General features: G+C 39.4%; 1 protein-coding gene across 1 annotated transcript in view; it reads right to left on the bottom strand.

Annotated features, from left to right (window-relative positions):
* Positions 1–1,401: 1,401 nt before the first annotated feature.
* Positions 1,402–16,618, bottom strand: part of LOC114652707 (coiled-coil domain-containing protein 68-like) — a 54,003-nt gene continuing 38,786 nt past the window's right edge. The window contains exons 7-9 of the mRNA XM_028803029.2: positions 14,450–14,533; positions 2,130–2,206; positions 1,402–1,592 (exon numbers count right to left, since the gene is read on the bottom strand). Coding sequence (XP_028658862.2) covers positions 1,526–1,592; positions 2,130–2,206; positions 14,450–14,533 — 228 coding nt within the window. The 3' untranslated portion in view covers positions 1,402–1,525. The remainder of the gene's footprint in view (positions 1,593–2,129; positions 2,207–14,449; positions 14,534–16,618) is intronic.

Genomic DNA, 16,618 nt, shown 5'->3' with positions numbered 1-16,618 from the left:
TCTTCTGATGGCTACTTCCAGCAGGGTAACACAACATGTCACAAAGCTTAAATCATCTCCAACTGGTTTCTTGAACATGACAATGAGTTCACTGGACTCAAATGGCCTCCACAGTCACCAGCACTCAGTCCAGTAGAGCACCTTTGGGATGTGGTAGGATGGGAGATTCACATCATGGATGTCCAGCCAACAAATCTGCAGCAACTGCATGATGCTATCATGTCAATATGGACCAGAATCCCTGAGGAATGTTTCCAGCACCTCGCTGAACTGATGTCACAAAGAAGGCAAAAGGAGGCCCAACTCGGTACTAGCAAGGTGTACCTAATAAAGAGTCCGGTGAGTGTAAGTTTGACCAACAGCCGTACACAAGTGAAACTCCATTTCAGCTATTTTTGCATGATTGGCAAACAAACGGACAGACAGATTATAATTAAAACAGGTAGAATTTTTTATTTATTCACATTCTTTATTAATGTTCACATTTCACCAGCAGTCGTCTTTGGATTTTAGTTTGTTAGATGAACCCCCAAATGAAATCAAAGTTAGAACTTGTCTCGTTTAAACGTTTTCTTATCATTTCATCAGGAATTTAATTTAAGTTCTACCTGACTACCAAGCTTTATTTTTTATACAGTGCTTATAACATCTTCCCCCACGCAAGGTACATTACAGAGCAAACAAGATTAGAATATACATCATAAGAAAATTAATACTACAAACAAAATAAAAAAAAAACTAAACTGGCAAACCGCGAGAGTCCAACTGATCAATCAGAACCAAACTAAATAGTAGGAGACCCCCTGAAAGTGGAAGATAATCTTTTCTGAAACTCGATCAACACAATTCAGGAGCACAAGGCCAGCAACTATTATGGTCAACACTAGACAGGGTGCCACTCACAGATACGCCCACACCCACTCATCAGGCTTCCAATGAATCTGTCGCACATTTCTTTGGGATATGAGAGCAAACCTGTAGGATTCTCAAGGACTGAGGAGAACATGTACTCCACCACAGCTAGGATTTGACCCCCCAATTCCTAGAGCTTTCGGGTACAGTAGTAGCATGATCCTCCAGCCATGCCAGAGTTAAGGTTCACTTGACATGGAGGTGGGCACTGCTTTCAAAGCTGGCAGGCCATACCGTGTGGCTGGGCCTATCATGAGCTGTGGAACACCAATGTCCACCACACCAGGGAATTCTGCAAATTCACAGTTATAGTACAGTGGTTTCCAGCCTTGTTTTCCAAATAAATTACAGACAAATGAAATAATTTACATAGGGCCACATGGTTATATGAAGGGGGCAGTGCAATGGGTTTAAGTCCAACACCCCGGCCATTAGACCACACTACATATGACGACCATTGAACTGAAATCTCTCTAATGCTGTGGTTCTTGAAGGTCTCATTTGAGCTCAGATGCAGCCACCATCTCCTCAAAGCTCACTGAAAAGTGAACTACGATGAAGTATTTCATTGACACACACAGTCCTTGTTCCAAAATGCCTCCCATCACCCTCATTATCTGTTTGGTGCTGGAAGTTTTACCAAGTCCAGCAGAGGATACTGCGCCAGCCGTGGTGTTGGGCTGCCAGAAAGAAAGCAGTAGACATTAGAACTGAAAAAGACATGTGGGTTCAAACTGTCCCACACAGTCTCATACATCAAGTATCATGAAAGGCATTATGGTTAAGTTACTGTCCATCAGTGCTTTAAACGGGCTTTCCTAGCACAATATGGAATCCTTTGGCCCTCATAGTCTCCGCTTTGCCTCTCCCCTCTTCCTCAACACTTCTTTGCTATTCCTAAATAACAGAACATCGTTCTCTCCTTTTCTGTCTCTCTTTTTCTTGCTTTCTAATATATTTACTCGACACTTAGCTGGCCAGACTTACGTCATGAGTGACGAGTTTATGGCCATACGTCATCCGGACAACGCCAGTGTTTCATTCCCACCTGCACCTCGTGCACTGCTTACCTGATCCCCCTGACTACCATTCCCTCCTGAATTTTAGGCCTCAATCAAAAGTTCAACTTTCAGTGGATTGGCCTGTGAACTTCAACAACTCCAACTGGAGCCCCAGTATGATATTTACCAAAAGGACAAGGACAAATTGGCACTTACTTGGTGTTCACGGCTCTTGATATCTTCTTGGAACACGGGCTGGACCAAAAATTCACCAGGTATTTCAGTTCTTTATTCTACAAGATAGACAACAGGGAGCATGTAGTGCTGTTTTATACAGTTATTCATGAGAAGGACTGCGTAAGCACAGCTACTTAAAAACTGCCATGTCTGTACAAAGTTTCTCAGAGACACTGAGAAGGGGAGAGAGGAGAAACAGATGGTTACTGGTTATGTTGTGATATGTAAAACAATAGAAAGCCAAAGTTGGTGTGTTTAAGACTAATGAAGAGTGGCAAGTAAATTATTAGGAATAAACACACATGCAGAATAGGAAATCAAATAAATGCACTGGAACTGTGAAACAATCAGACCTGCAGGAAGCCACGTCCACTTTTCAAATCCAGTTTAATTAAAGGTCAGAGTTGGGTCAGCACTGGGCATAAGGCAGGAACCAACACTGGACAGAAAGACTGATGAGCAAATATGGAGGAGTAACTGAGCAACAAATAGATGCATGGATAGTGTTATGAATCTGGGTGTGTACTTCTGGAACTCATTTCTGTTCATTTTTGAGTTTACGCAAATTTTGGGGGGTGTTACTATATTATATTGTTACTAGGGGGCTTTGCCCCTTGCTAGCTTCACTCGCCAACCCCTGGGCCTGCGCTCTGCGCTAGCCACTTTGCAGTTTTGCTGTTCGCATATGGGTATGCAGATGTACAATTTAAACAGATGGTTATTTTCATGGGAATTGTTAGATATGTATAATAGAACTAACTATTTTACATTACAGTGAGTAATTAACCATATTAAAAAATAGTAAAACATAATAATTTGAAAGTAAATTAAGTTTTATTCTTTGCATAATACGATTTTGTTCTGTTTGGCTTTAAAATTAACACGCAAATACTTTTTAAATTTACACTTTTACTGTAAAACTTCAGTAAAACAATTTTTTGAATTAAATTTTCGTTAATATCGCATTGAATTTATAATTGTGACAACGCAATGTATAACTGCCCGTGACTGAATTTTGTTTCTTTGTCTCTAATAAATAAAACAACTTTTTCGAATGTTTGTCTCTGAGATTTGTTAATTGTCTTTGCAAAAGCTATTCTACCAGGAAACTGTAAATGTTTGAATACAAATGGCATATCAAGAGCTCCTTTGTTGTCTAATACTATCTGCAGGAGATGTACTACATTACCTTTCTTGGATACATCCTTCTTTCTACAGTAATTCGTGCGGTGGAAGACCGGACGGTGTTAACGGTTGTAGATATTCTTTGGGATATTGTAAGTTGATGTTTTCATCTTCCGCACGATCACCACCAACTGTTTCAGCAGAGTCTATTGATACAGATTTAATCAATTTGCCATGTAAACCAATCGACAATTTTGGCATTAATTCGTTTGACTTCATCGTTTCTCAGTGCTAGGATTGCCCGTGTACTCATTTCTTCTGTTGATAACCCTTTGGGATGAAATTCTTCAATAAGATTTGGACATAATACGTCTTCTTTAATTGGGAACTTAAAGTTAGGAAAACATAAAAATGTATAAGAGCTGAGAGAGCAGGAACTGTGTCTGTCAAAAGCATTCATACGAATGAGAGGTGAGAGGACCATGGGCGTGTTTGAAATGGTTGAGAGGAGGGCGTGGTGAGAAAAAAATCTCATGGCGATAGTCTCATCTCACGGGACCTGAAAAAAATCTCTTGAAAAAGGTCGTGTCTCGTCGCAGGATTTTTTTATATAATAGAGAGATGATAATGACGTTATCTGGATGCCCTTTTTATCAATCAAAATTTGAGGGTCATTAAGTGACAGCTTTATTGTAGAGCCTGCAAGGGCTTACTTTAATCTAAAACAGCACAAGATAACAATGCTTTGCTCAGAAATAATCAAAGAAAATCTGTACATAATACAGAAAGGGAAGAGGAGTACAAAAGCAGCACACTCTAAAACAAGGAGTAAAACACACAAACACAAAGGAAAAAATACTACAAATGACAAAAGGATTTAAAATGTCATAAGGATGGCATCTGTCCCACTGAATAAAATCAGACAACCTTACAATTTCACTGGATAGATAGATAGATAGATAGATAGATAGATAGATAGATAGATAGATAGATAGATAGATAGATAGATAGATAGATAGATAGATAGATACTGTATTAATCCCTAAGGGGAATTTTGGCTAAAGATGGATATATAAATATTGTCCCAAATACTGGAATAACTATTAAAAAGAAAGTCAAACTTGTGACTTGTCTGAATGTAAAAAGAGCAGTTTCAGTTGCAGAGAGACATTCTGCAGACGTACTGTATATGAGACCACCTATGTTATATGGGTTGGAGACGGTGGCACTGACCAGAAAGCAGCAGACACAGCTGGAGGTAGCAGAGTTAAAGATGCTAAGATTTGCATTGGGTGTGACGAGGATGGATAGGATTAGAAATGAGGACATTAGAGGGTCAGCTCAAGTTGGACGGTTGGGAGACGAAGTCAGAGAGGCGAGATTGGATTGGTTTGGACATGTGCAGAGGAGAGATGCTGGGTATATTGGGAGAAGGATGCTAAGGATAGAGCTGCCAGGGAAGAGGAAAAGTGGAAGGTCTAAGAGAAGGTTTATGGATGTGGTGAAAGAGGACATGCAGGTGATGGGTGTAACAGAACAAGATACAGAGGACAGAAAGATGTGGAAGAAGATGATCCGCTGTGGCAACCCCTAACGGGATCTTCGAAAAGAAGAAGAAGATGATTGCTGTTGTTATAAAGAAGCCCCAGTTGCATTTCTTGACACAGTTCTGTGCCATATGTGTTTATGATGGCTACTTTCAAGAGAAGCCAGTTAAGGTGCTTTAGGAATCTTCCTTGGGAGATGTTTCAGGCATGTCCAACTATGAGGAGACATTGAGGCAGACCCAGGACATGCTGGAGAGGTTATATTTGTCAGTTGGCCTAGGAACGTCTCAGTATCTCCGGAGGAGTTGGAGGACGCAGCAGGGAGTAGTGATGCTTGGGAATCATTGCTTAGATGGCTGCCCCCATGACCCAGACTGGATAAGAGACAGAAAATGGGTGGAAGATATTTAAAATGGACCTGGCATGTTTAGCTAATTTAAAGAGATGAACTCTTTCCAATCATTGGGGCATACAGTACTGGCTTCTCCAAAGCTAATTTAGATTATTTATGACATTTTTGAACATTTCTGAATTTTATTGGTGACTGTAAATTGTCCTGACATTACTGGATATGTATACAGTATGTGTGCCATGCAATGGACTGGCATCCCATCCAGGGTTGTAGTCCATGCTGCTGGGAGAGGATCCAGTAATCAGCTTCAAAAGTGCATATTAAGTATGTAGATTATTCAATAGATGTATTCAGTATCCTATATTATTATTCTATATTTTTTATTATAGAAATTATGTTCTGCTTCATGTGCACTGTTTTAAATGCTTTTGTGATACAATTTATTTTCTGTGTTTGAGTTTGTGGCCCCCTATCTAGGACTGTCTGTCTAAAAGGTGGATTAGTCAAAATGGATGAAGGAATATGTGACAGTGGATACAAGTGTTCAAATCAGCATAATCCAGCTGAGAGGCACTGGGGGTCCAAGATTAACCTGGGAGTACTGGGAGTAAAAATCCTTCCCAGTGCCCACTCCTGTACACAGCCAGAAAGCGCCAGACTGTTGTTGCCAATTTGTAATTTTTAATTGCAAATTGGATTTGTAATTGCAAATTAACCCTAACACACACATACGCGCGCACACCTTTAGAATATGGAGAATACAGAAAAAGATTGATGATGTGAATCCAGCACACTGGATGCATGAGGTAGCATCAATTCAATTTCTACCTTAATTATTTTCATTACTCACAGCTTCCTTACCTTTTTCAAAATTTAAAAAAAAAACCTTCCTGCTTTTGTTTTGTAAAGCTGGCCGGAGATACCAAGAATCCCCCTCAACGGCAGCGTTTCTTGTCAAAAATGTCAGTTGTTGAATGCTGTGTAAGCAAACCACTGAAGAGCACAGTGGGGAAAGACTGCCCTCTGCTGGAGCGTCCAAGCAAAGCCAACGATTTCAAGTTTACCGGCCAAGCAGCAGCAGTTCTTTTCAATAGCTAATACAGCGTTTCTCAACCTTTGTAAGTATTTGCGACCCGAGTTTTCATAACAGTTTTAATCGCGCCCCCCCCCCCAACATTTTTTTGAAAGGAGCCCACTAATACCAATTTGTTCTTTTTAAATTAATGATAAATCATAGATGCATATTTTATTATACCTACTTAACTTTTATCGACATTTATCTCACTCTGTTTATTTTTCTAGTATCAGAATGTAGTTTAAGTTAATTTGTTTTGGTTTCAATAGATGTATTGTTCATATTTTCGATTCTTGTTTTCTTTTTTTCACATCTTCACGTTCCCCTTTTTGTTACTTCGCGCCCCCCTAGGGGGACCCGCCCCACAGATTAAGATCCACTGAGCCAATATCTTCTAGAAAATTTCTCAGATTATTACAACTGTGTTTTTAATTCGGCTACTATTAGCTTGCTCTTAAAAATTGTTATCACCCCTTAGCATGTTACTAGTAACAACTTATATTTTGATATCACTAATGGGGTTTGTGTTGGCTTTAATCTAACTACATTTGTGTTGTCAATTATCCAATTATTAAGGGAAAAAAGTTATTTCTGTACTTCAAAGAAAAGGAAGTTAAAAACACAACGTTACAGCTGTATACCTTTAAAATTATTTCTTGTACAGCATGGAAATAACAGACTTTAACCTTTTCTCAATTGCAGATGAATGCAGACACAGCCCTGCACTAAATCCAATTATTTTATATGGGGTCGCAGGGGTTGGAGGCTGACATGTATTGAGCACATCTAAGGATGAGTTTTCCATTTAAAATGTATGATATTAATATAAAAATGTGCAGATACTTTACAAAATGTTTCAAAATTTTATCTTTCTAAGTAGGCAACGCCAGCTCTTTATTCCTTTTCTAAATTCATGTCAGAGTAGAAAGTGGCTTCAGCCTAGTGCAGCAGCTAACAAATACATATATATATATATATATATATATATATATATATATATATATATATATATATATATATATATATATATATATATCTGCAGTGGGCTGGTGCCCTGCCCGGGGCTTGTTTCCTGTCTTGTGCCCTGTGTTGGCTGGGATTGGCTCTATCAGACCCCCGTGACCCTGTAGTTGGGATATAGCGGGTTGGATAATGGATGGATATATAGATAGATAGTAAAGGATGGCGCCAGCCAATGGGAAGCCCTAGAAGACAGCAGAAGATGTCAGTTTGGGACTGGGTATACTGGCATCCTGACAGGGTTGGCTGAAGAAACAATATTCATGATGACAATGCTGAGAATTGTAGTCCCCTTGCTGGATTCCGGGGGTGCTGTGAGGATCTGTTATCCCTACTCTTGGGGACTTCCTTTTGAGCCCAAAGTGCTTTCATCTGGCTATGCTATACCCCTGGGTCTAAAGTTAAGGAAGCCTCTCGACCTCATCCAGGCAAGTCAGAGACAGGAGAGGAGCTGGACAACACTCCTCTGAGAAGAGTGAAGGAATAAGAGAGAGAAAAGAAAGAGGAGAAGAGTGCCTTTGCAGTGACAATATATAAGAAAAAAGTTTGTAAAGTCTTTTGGTTAATAATAAACCTTTTTTATTGTACCAGGACTTGTGTCATTGTGGTTGTGCTCTGGTATTTGGAGTGCGCCAATGCCTCCTACTGGTCACTAATATATGTATATATATATATATATCTATCTATCTATCTATCTATCTATATATATATATATATATATATATATATATATACATATATATACTGTATATATATATTTCTATAATATATATCACTGTGAATGTAGGTGGGGCGGCATGGTGGTGGAGTGGGTAGCTCTGCTGCCTCGCAGTTAGGAGACCTGAGTTCACTTCCCAGGTCCTCCCTGTGTGGAGTCTGCCTGTTCTCCCCGTGTCTGCGTGGGTTTCCTCCGGGTACTCCGGTTTCCTCCCACATTGGCGATTCTAGATTGTCCCTGGTGTGTGTGTGTGTGTGTGTGTGCTCTGTGGTGGGCTGGCGCCCTTCCCGGGGTTTGTTTCCTGCCTTGCACCCTGTGTTGGCTGGGATTGGCTCCAGCAGACCCCCTGACCCTGTAGTTAGGATATAACGGGTTGGATAATGGATGGATGGATGTAAGTGTTACTGATATATATTTATAAATATATATATATCGATATTGATATTAGGGGCGGCACGGTGGTGCAGTGGTAGCGCTGCTGCCTCACAATAAGGAGTCCTGGGTTCGCTTCCCGGGTCCTCCCTGTGTGGAGTTTGCATGTTCTCCCCGTGTCTGCGTGAGTTTCATCCAGGTACTCTGGTTTCTTCCCACAGTCCAAAGACATGCAAGGTTAGGTGCATTGGCGATCCTAAATTGTCCCTGGTGTGTGGGTGTGTGTGTGCCCTGTGGTAGGCTGGTGCCCTGCCTGGGGTTTGTTCCCTGCCTTGCGCCCTGTGTTGGCTGGGATTGGCTCCAGCAGACCCCGTGACCCTGTAGTTAGGATGTAGCGGGCTGGATAATGGATGGATGGATATTGATATTAGAGGTATCGATATAAGAGGTGAACAGCGCGATAGATAGATAGATAGATAGATAGATAGATAGATAGATAGATAGATAGATAGATAGATAGATAGATACTTTATTAATCCCAAGGGGAAGTTCAGCATACTGATCCATGTCCAGGTAGTAAAAAAGTAGTCAAAAGTGTCCAGGGAACGAGTCCACATAAAAGAAAGTGGTAGGAGTGAACAGTGAAATAGAGAAAAAGGGTAGAAAGATAAAGTCATACACGGAGCTGCTGGAAAGGCTGCCACTCGCGGCGGCGTCCGAGTCATCACGTTAGTGTTTAGCTAAGGTGTCAGTTAATGTGTTTAGATTATAAGTTCATTGTATTATCAAATCTAGAGAAATGAAACAAGGAAAAGACCGATCAAAACGAAGTGCTGATAACTAGTTAGGCATCAAAGAGGTGGTAGAGTAGTGATATTCGGTATTACCAGGGAGACACACAAATGTCCCATCGGTATTTTAATAAGGTAAAGTAACCAGTACCAGTAAATACAAATTCAGCTCTTAAGCAAATAACAACCTGACTTACTTTAGCCATTTAAAAGCACCAGCCAATGGAGGCTTTTATTTTTTATTAAAACATCAGATCTTGATAAATAAAAACAAACCCGAGTAAATCACCCGAATGACGGCGGCAGTAAATGATAAACTCAGTGCTAGTGTTGTGGCCCGCAGCCGTGGGCACTTACTGCGTGGCCGGTGCCAACTACCTGCAGTGTTAACCGTGTCTCTGAGTCTCTCCCTTCTTGGTGTTCAGGGTGGTCAAAACAAAGCATTTCGTAATTAGCCATCTTACATTTATTAACAATTAAGGTAAAGGCTCAGTTCTCATACTTGTACATTTACACATGAAACATTAATGGTACGTGACAAAAAAATTGAAATGCATGTCGGGATACGCCGCTTACAGCATTCTCATCTGTAATTCCTTACGAGGTCTTTGATCGCAAGGCTGTACATCAAATTAACAAAAATATTAACAGAGCTGACTTATGTTTAATTATAAAGTTCCTGGCTGCACAATTCATTTTGCTCCGTCTTGAAAGAAGAGTTAAATTCTCACCATGAAGCGTGTTCTTTCAGTGTGTTGTAAAACTGAAATGTTACCTTTCAAAGTAAAGCTTGAAGTCTTCATTTCTTAATAAAGACAAAGTCCCCCTCAACACGACCCAGAAGTAAAACGAACGATCATGGAATGTAAAAGAAGGCGAATCTCCAGTACAGACTGAGCAGCGCTATAAAACTCAGTGCACACGTTTGTGAGGATCTGACAGGAGACGCAGATCAAGCTGCGATACTCGCCTCCTTGAATGTGATACAGTATAAGGTGGAATGCCTGCCCATCACGACAATTATGACATTTATGTATTATCTGCTTATAAATTTGTAATGCAAGTGATAAAATTTTACCTAAGCCAGTGACTGTAATGTGATTACACAAATGGATGCTGTATCACAGTTCACTCCTTCGTTACAGAGAAACTGTTTTACTCGGATTAGAGTAACTATTTACTTTATGCCGTTACACCCAACTCTGAGCCTATGTAATGGATAATTAGTCAATTGTAATAACATAATATGTTATTATATATGTTTTTAAAATTGATTTTTAGGGACCTCTCAGCTAGTTTGATTTTTTGGACTTTTGGGACATTTAGGTTTTTAATTAGAGGGTCCTAGAGCTCCCTGCGGGCACCTTGGTAAGGAGAATTGTACAATGACTTGCTAGCAAGAAGAAAATAAATGAATAAAAGAAAGAAAAAGGGACTTTAAAAAGAGTACAGAATATGAAACGTTTTCTTTAACGCTAGAGTGAAGGCTGGCCGATGGGTGTGTAGTTGTTTTCCCCACATCTTCCTTAAGTAAATGTGTTTAGTTTACATAAATACTTATTACTCTTCTTTTGGTGTGTTCAAAAGCTGAATGTTTTTAGAGTGTTACAGCACAAGTTTAACCAAATATCAAACGGCGATAAAGAAGAGTCACCTGTGAAGTGTAAACATGTTAATGGTAAAATGATAAGCAAGAAAAAGGGGAACTTGACAAAGCATTTGATTAAGGGGGCTAATGGTATTTGACGAAAAGTAACAAATGACATCGTGCAGCAAAGCAGTCAGTCAGAGGCACAAGGTCTGAAAAACAGACGGGAAGCAAATGCAAAGTGAATGTGCGGCTACTGTGTGCTATGGAGGTCTGCTGGAAAGACTTGGAACAAGCGGCAGTCACCGAAGATCCTCTCTGAGACGGAGACGGAAAGAAAAACAGAGATGAGGGAAATCTAACAAGGAATGTCACAGTCTGAAGTGGAGAAATAAGGGCAGAATATGTCAAAAATAAATCAAACTTGATCAAACAGGATTGCGAATTTATTAAAGGGTGGTAAATGCTCATGAGATAGATAGATAGATAGATAGATAGATAGATAGATAGATAGATAGATAGATAGATAGATAGATAGATAGATAGGCACTATATAATAGATAGATAGATAGATAGATAGATAGATAGATAGATAGATAGATAGATAGATAGATAGATAGATAGATAGATAGATATAGTAGGCACTATATAATAGATAGATAGATAGATATAGTAGGCACTATATAATAGATAGATAGATAGATATAGTAGGCACTATATAATAGATAGATAGATAGAGTAGGCACTATATGATAGATAGATAGATAGATAGATAGATAGATAGATAGATAGATAGATAGATAGATAGATAGATAGATAGATAGATAGATAGATAGGCACTATATGATAGATAGATAGGCACTATATAATAGATAGATAGATAGATAGATAGATAGATAGATAGATAGAGTAGGCACTATATGATAGATAGATAGATAGATAGATAGATAGATAGATAGATAGATAGATAGATAGATAGATAGATAGATAGAGTAGGCACTATATAATAGATAGATAGATAGATAGATAGATAGATAGATAGATAGATAGATAGATAGATAGATAGATAGAGTAGGCACTATATGATAGATAGATAGATAGATAGATAGATAGATAGATAGATAGATAGATAGATAGATATAGTAGGCACTATATAATAGATAGATAGATAGATATAGTAGGCACTATATAATAGATAGATAGGTAGAGTAGGCACTATATGATAGATAGATAGATAGATAGATAGATAGATAGATAGATAGATAGATAGATAGATAGATAGATAGGCACTATATAATAGATAGATAGATAGATAGATAGATAGATAGATAGATAGATAGATAGATAGATAGAGTAGGCACTATATGATAGATAGATAGATAGATAGATAGATAGATAGATAGATAGATAGATAGATAGATAGATAGATATAGTAGGCACTATATAATAGATAGATAGATAGATATAGTAGGCACTATATAATAGATAGATAGATAGAGTAGGCACTATATGATAGATAGATAGATAGATAGATAGATAGATAGATAGATAGATAGATAGATAGATAGATAGATAGATAGATAGATAGATAGATAGATAGGCACTATATAATAGATAGATAGATAGATAGATAGATAGATAGATAGATAGATAGATAGATAGATAGATAGATAGATATAGTAGGCACTATATAATAGATAGATAGATAGATATAGTAGGCACTATATAATAGATAGATAGATAGAGTAGGCACTATATGATAGATAGATAGATAGATAGATAGATAGATAGATAGATAGATAGATAGATAGATAGATAGATAGATAGATAGATAGATAGATAGATAGGCACTATATGATAGATAGATAGGCACTATATAATAGATAGATAGATAGATAGATAGATAGATAGATAGATAGATAGATAGATAGATAGATAGAGTAGGCACTATATGATAGATAGATAGATAGATAGATAGATAGATAGATAGATAGATAGATAGATAGATAGATAGATAGAGTAGGCACTATATAATAGATAGATAGATAGATAGATAGATAGATAGATAGATAGATAGATAGAGTAGGCACTATATGATAGATAGATAGATAGATAGATAGATAGATAGATAGATAGATATAGTAGGCACTATATAATAGATAGATAGATAGATATAGTAGGCACTATATAATAGATAGATAGATAGAGTAGGCACTATATGATAGATAGATAGATAGATAGATAGATAGGCACTATATAATAGATAGATAGATAGATAGATAGATAGATAGATAGATAGATAGATAGATAGATAGATAGATAGATAGAGTAGGCACTATATGATAGATAGATAGATAGATAGATAGATAGATAGATAGATAGATAGATAGATAGATAGATAGATAGATATAGTAGGCACTATATAATAGATAGATAGATAGATATAGTAGGCACTATATAATAGATAGATAGATAGAGTAGGCACTATATGATAGATAGATAGATAGATAGATAGATAGATAGATAGATAGATAGATAGATAGATAGATAGATAGATAGATAGATAGATAGATAGGCACTATATGATAGACAGATAGATAGGCACTATATGATAGATAGATAGATAGATAGATAGATAGATAGATAGATAGATAGATAGATAGATAGATAGATAGATAGATAGATAGATAGATAGATAGATATAGTAGGCACTATATAATAGATAGATAGATAGATATAGTAAGCACTATATAATAGATAGATAGATAGAGTAGGCACTATATGATAGATAGATAGATAGATAGATAGATAGATAGATAGATAGATAGATAGATAGATAGATAGATAGATAGATAGATAGATAGATAGATAGAGTAGGCACTATATGATAGATAGATAGATAGATAGATAGAGTAGGCACTATATGATAGACAGATAGATAGATAGATAGATAGATAGATAGATAGATAGATAGAGTAGGCACTATATGATAGACAGATAGATAGATAGATAGATAGATAGATAGATAGATAGATAGATAGATAGATAGATAGATAGATAGATAGATAGATAGATAGGCACTATATGATAGATAGATAGTGTAAGATGGACGGTGTATAGCGCCTGACCCGACACAAACCAGACACGGGAGGCACATGTAAAATAAAACAATTCTTTATTTTTCTTCCCCTGTGTCCCACAGCACAGCACACAAGTAATGTGAAGCACTTCTCTTTCCTCTCTGGCACCACCACTCTTCCCAGGCAACCTCAACCTCCTCCACCCGACTCTTGCCGCTGAGTGGTGGTCGCTGGCTCCTTTTGTAGTTCACCCAGAAGTGCTCCAGGTGCTTGACCACCGAGTTCCGGCTGCACTTCCGGGTGTGATGGACATGCTGCCCACACGGGCTCAGGAGTCCCAAACACAGCACTCCCTGGTGGTGCCTGTGGGACCCAACAGGGCTGCACCCAACTCCCATTCCCATGGAGACCTGTGGGAAACTGAGGCATCACTCCAACCCAGGGGGGTGGCCATTTGCATCCAGGGGGAGGTATTGCACTGTCCAGGGCTGCTCCCCCTGGATATAGTGTGCAGGGGCATCCCGACCGGGCATGGACCCCGCCACAATAGATAGGCACTATGTAACAGACAGATAGATAGATAGAAATTTATGTTAGGACCCCCCAAAGCAGTCCCTCAGTATTGTGTTACTTGCGCTTCCAGTGAGTGCAGTCTTTCGTGAAGGTTGGCTATACTCTCATCTTGAAGCAGAAGCTCCTTCTTTAGTCTTTCAATCTGGTAAAAAGAAAAAAAAAACAAATGGCATAAAGTGCAGCAAACTGAAAGGCTCTGTTCTCCCGTGTCGATGTTGCTTTTAGACTCCTACTTAGGGAGGCACTGTAGACAAATTGTGACATGCCACCGCAGCACAAGCAGAACGCCTTGTTTCTTAGAGCGTATTTCTAAATGGGCAGCACAGTGGTGAGAGCAGCAGGCTCAGTGGTCCAGAGGTCTCGCTCACTGTTTATTTGGAGTTGGCATATAGCACTGGTGTGTGGAAGAAAATAAGCCACAATATTTTAATTTAACAAATGGAGGCCTTTCATGTAACTAAGTGACCCTTAGTTACAAACATTTATCAGTTTTGTTGGTCACAGAGATCATTAATTGTCTTATCAGTAACTGCCTGACCCTTGGCACCCCAAAACACTTAAAAGAAACAGATTTAAAGTTATCGGTTTGGGAGCATGCGCCGATAGCACGTTGCTGCACCCATCACACAACAAACCACCTGGATTGGGACCCTAGTGCAGCGGAGCAGAATACAAACCCGACTAGCCACGTACAAATCGAGCAGATATTATTCCACATTTATTTGTGTGCATCATTTCTTTTCATCCCACAGCCCAACAATTTGCACTTTCTGTTATTTGGAGCCTCAAATTGTCCCCGAGTCGGTGAGTGTCGGCGTGCACAGGAGTGTGCCCGCTAGTCACTGGCACCTCACCCAGGTCTTGCTTGCTGTGTTGCACGTGACTGTTCTGAGATGTGCCCTGTCCCTCTGTAACCCTAAATGTGGATTACAAATTAATAGTTAGATTGATGGACATTTTTAGATGACATTACTTATCAACATGAGCTTACAAGGAAAGCCTGAGACTCTCTGCTGCAGTGTCATATAAGAGGGGTTTGTGAATTTTGATTATTCCTTTACAGGGCAACTCACATCTGCATCACTTGCTTTAAAATGTTATTTAAAAGTGTGGCATGTCCTCGGTTTGCAGAGTCAGCCATCAGGGTTATCTCTGGTGTAAGCTGTATCTGCACGGTGGCTAGCCTGTCACTTAATCCTGACTTAAACAATAGTTGATGGTAACTCTCTTTAAACGTTGATGGCGTGTTCACAGTTTTTTACTTGTTAGTCTGATCCACCTGCATGCTGTGTTAGGAATTATGGCCGCTTACACAAGGTTTGAAATGTCTTTGCTGTTTCTTTGTAGAAAATCTAAAACAATATACTGTATATTGTGGAATGAAATCAGAACCTCTAAAATGACAATCAACTTAAAACTCCATTGGCAGTGGGGACAAGAGGCAGTGGCTAAGTGATTGGGTTCAAAGTCACCAAGGCTGCCAGTTAAAATTCTGCTTGTGTGTCACCCTGGGTAAGTCACTAATCCTGATATGGCCAACATGTGACTCTCCCTGAATGCATCCATCCATCCATTATCTAACCCGCTATATCCTAACTACAGGGTCAAGGGGGTCTGCTGGAGCCAATCCCAGCCAACACAGGGCACAAGGCAGGAAACAAACCCCCGGCAGGGCACCAGCCCACCGCAGGGCACACACACCCACACACCAAGCACACACTAGGGACAATTTAGGATCTCCAATGCACCTAACCTGCATGTCCTTGGACTGTGGGAAGAAACCAGAGGAGGAAACCCACGCAGACACGGGGAGAACATGCAGACTCCACACAGGGAGGACCCTAGAAGTGAAACCAGGTCTCCTAACTGTGAGGCAGCAGCGCTACCCACAGCGCCACCGTGCCACCCCTCTCCCTAAATCAACTAGACTGCCAATACTGATGCGCTGTGCAAGAAAGGACAGAGCCGGTTATACTACCTTAGAAGGCTGGCGTCCTTCAACATCTGCAATAAGATGCTGTAGATGTTCTATCAGACAGTTGTGGCGAGCGCCCTCTTCTACGCAGTGGTGTGCTGGGGAGGCAGCATTAAGAGGAAAGACGCCTCACATCTGGACAAACTGGTGAGGAAGGCAGGCTCTATTGTTGGCATGGAGCTGGACAGTTTAACATCTGTGGCAGAACGAAGGGCGCTCAGCAGGCTCCTATCAATTATGGAGAATCCACTG

Source organism: Erpetoichthys calabaricus, chromosome 5, assembly GCF_900747795.2.
Source record: "Erpetoichthys calabaricus chromosome 5, fErpCal1.3, whole genome shotgun sequence".
Taxonomy (NCBI): Eukaryota; Metazoa; Chordata; class Cladistia; order Polypteriformes; family Polypteridae; genus Erpetoichthys; species Erpetoichthys calabaricus.
Note: the sequence above shows the minus strand (reverse complement) of the source record. Positions and strands in the feature narration are given on the sequence as shown.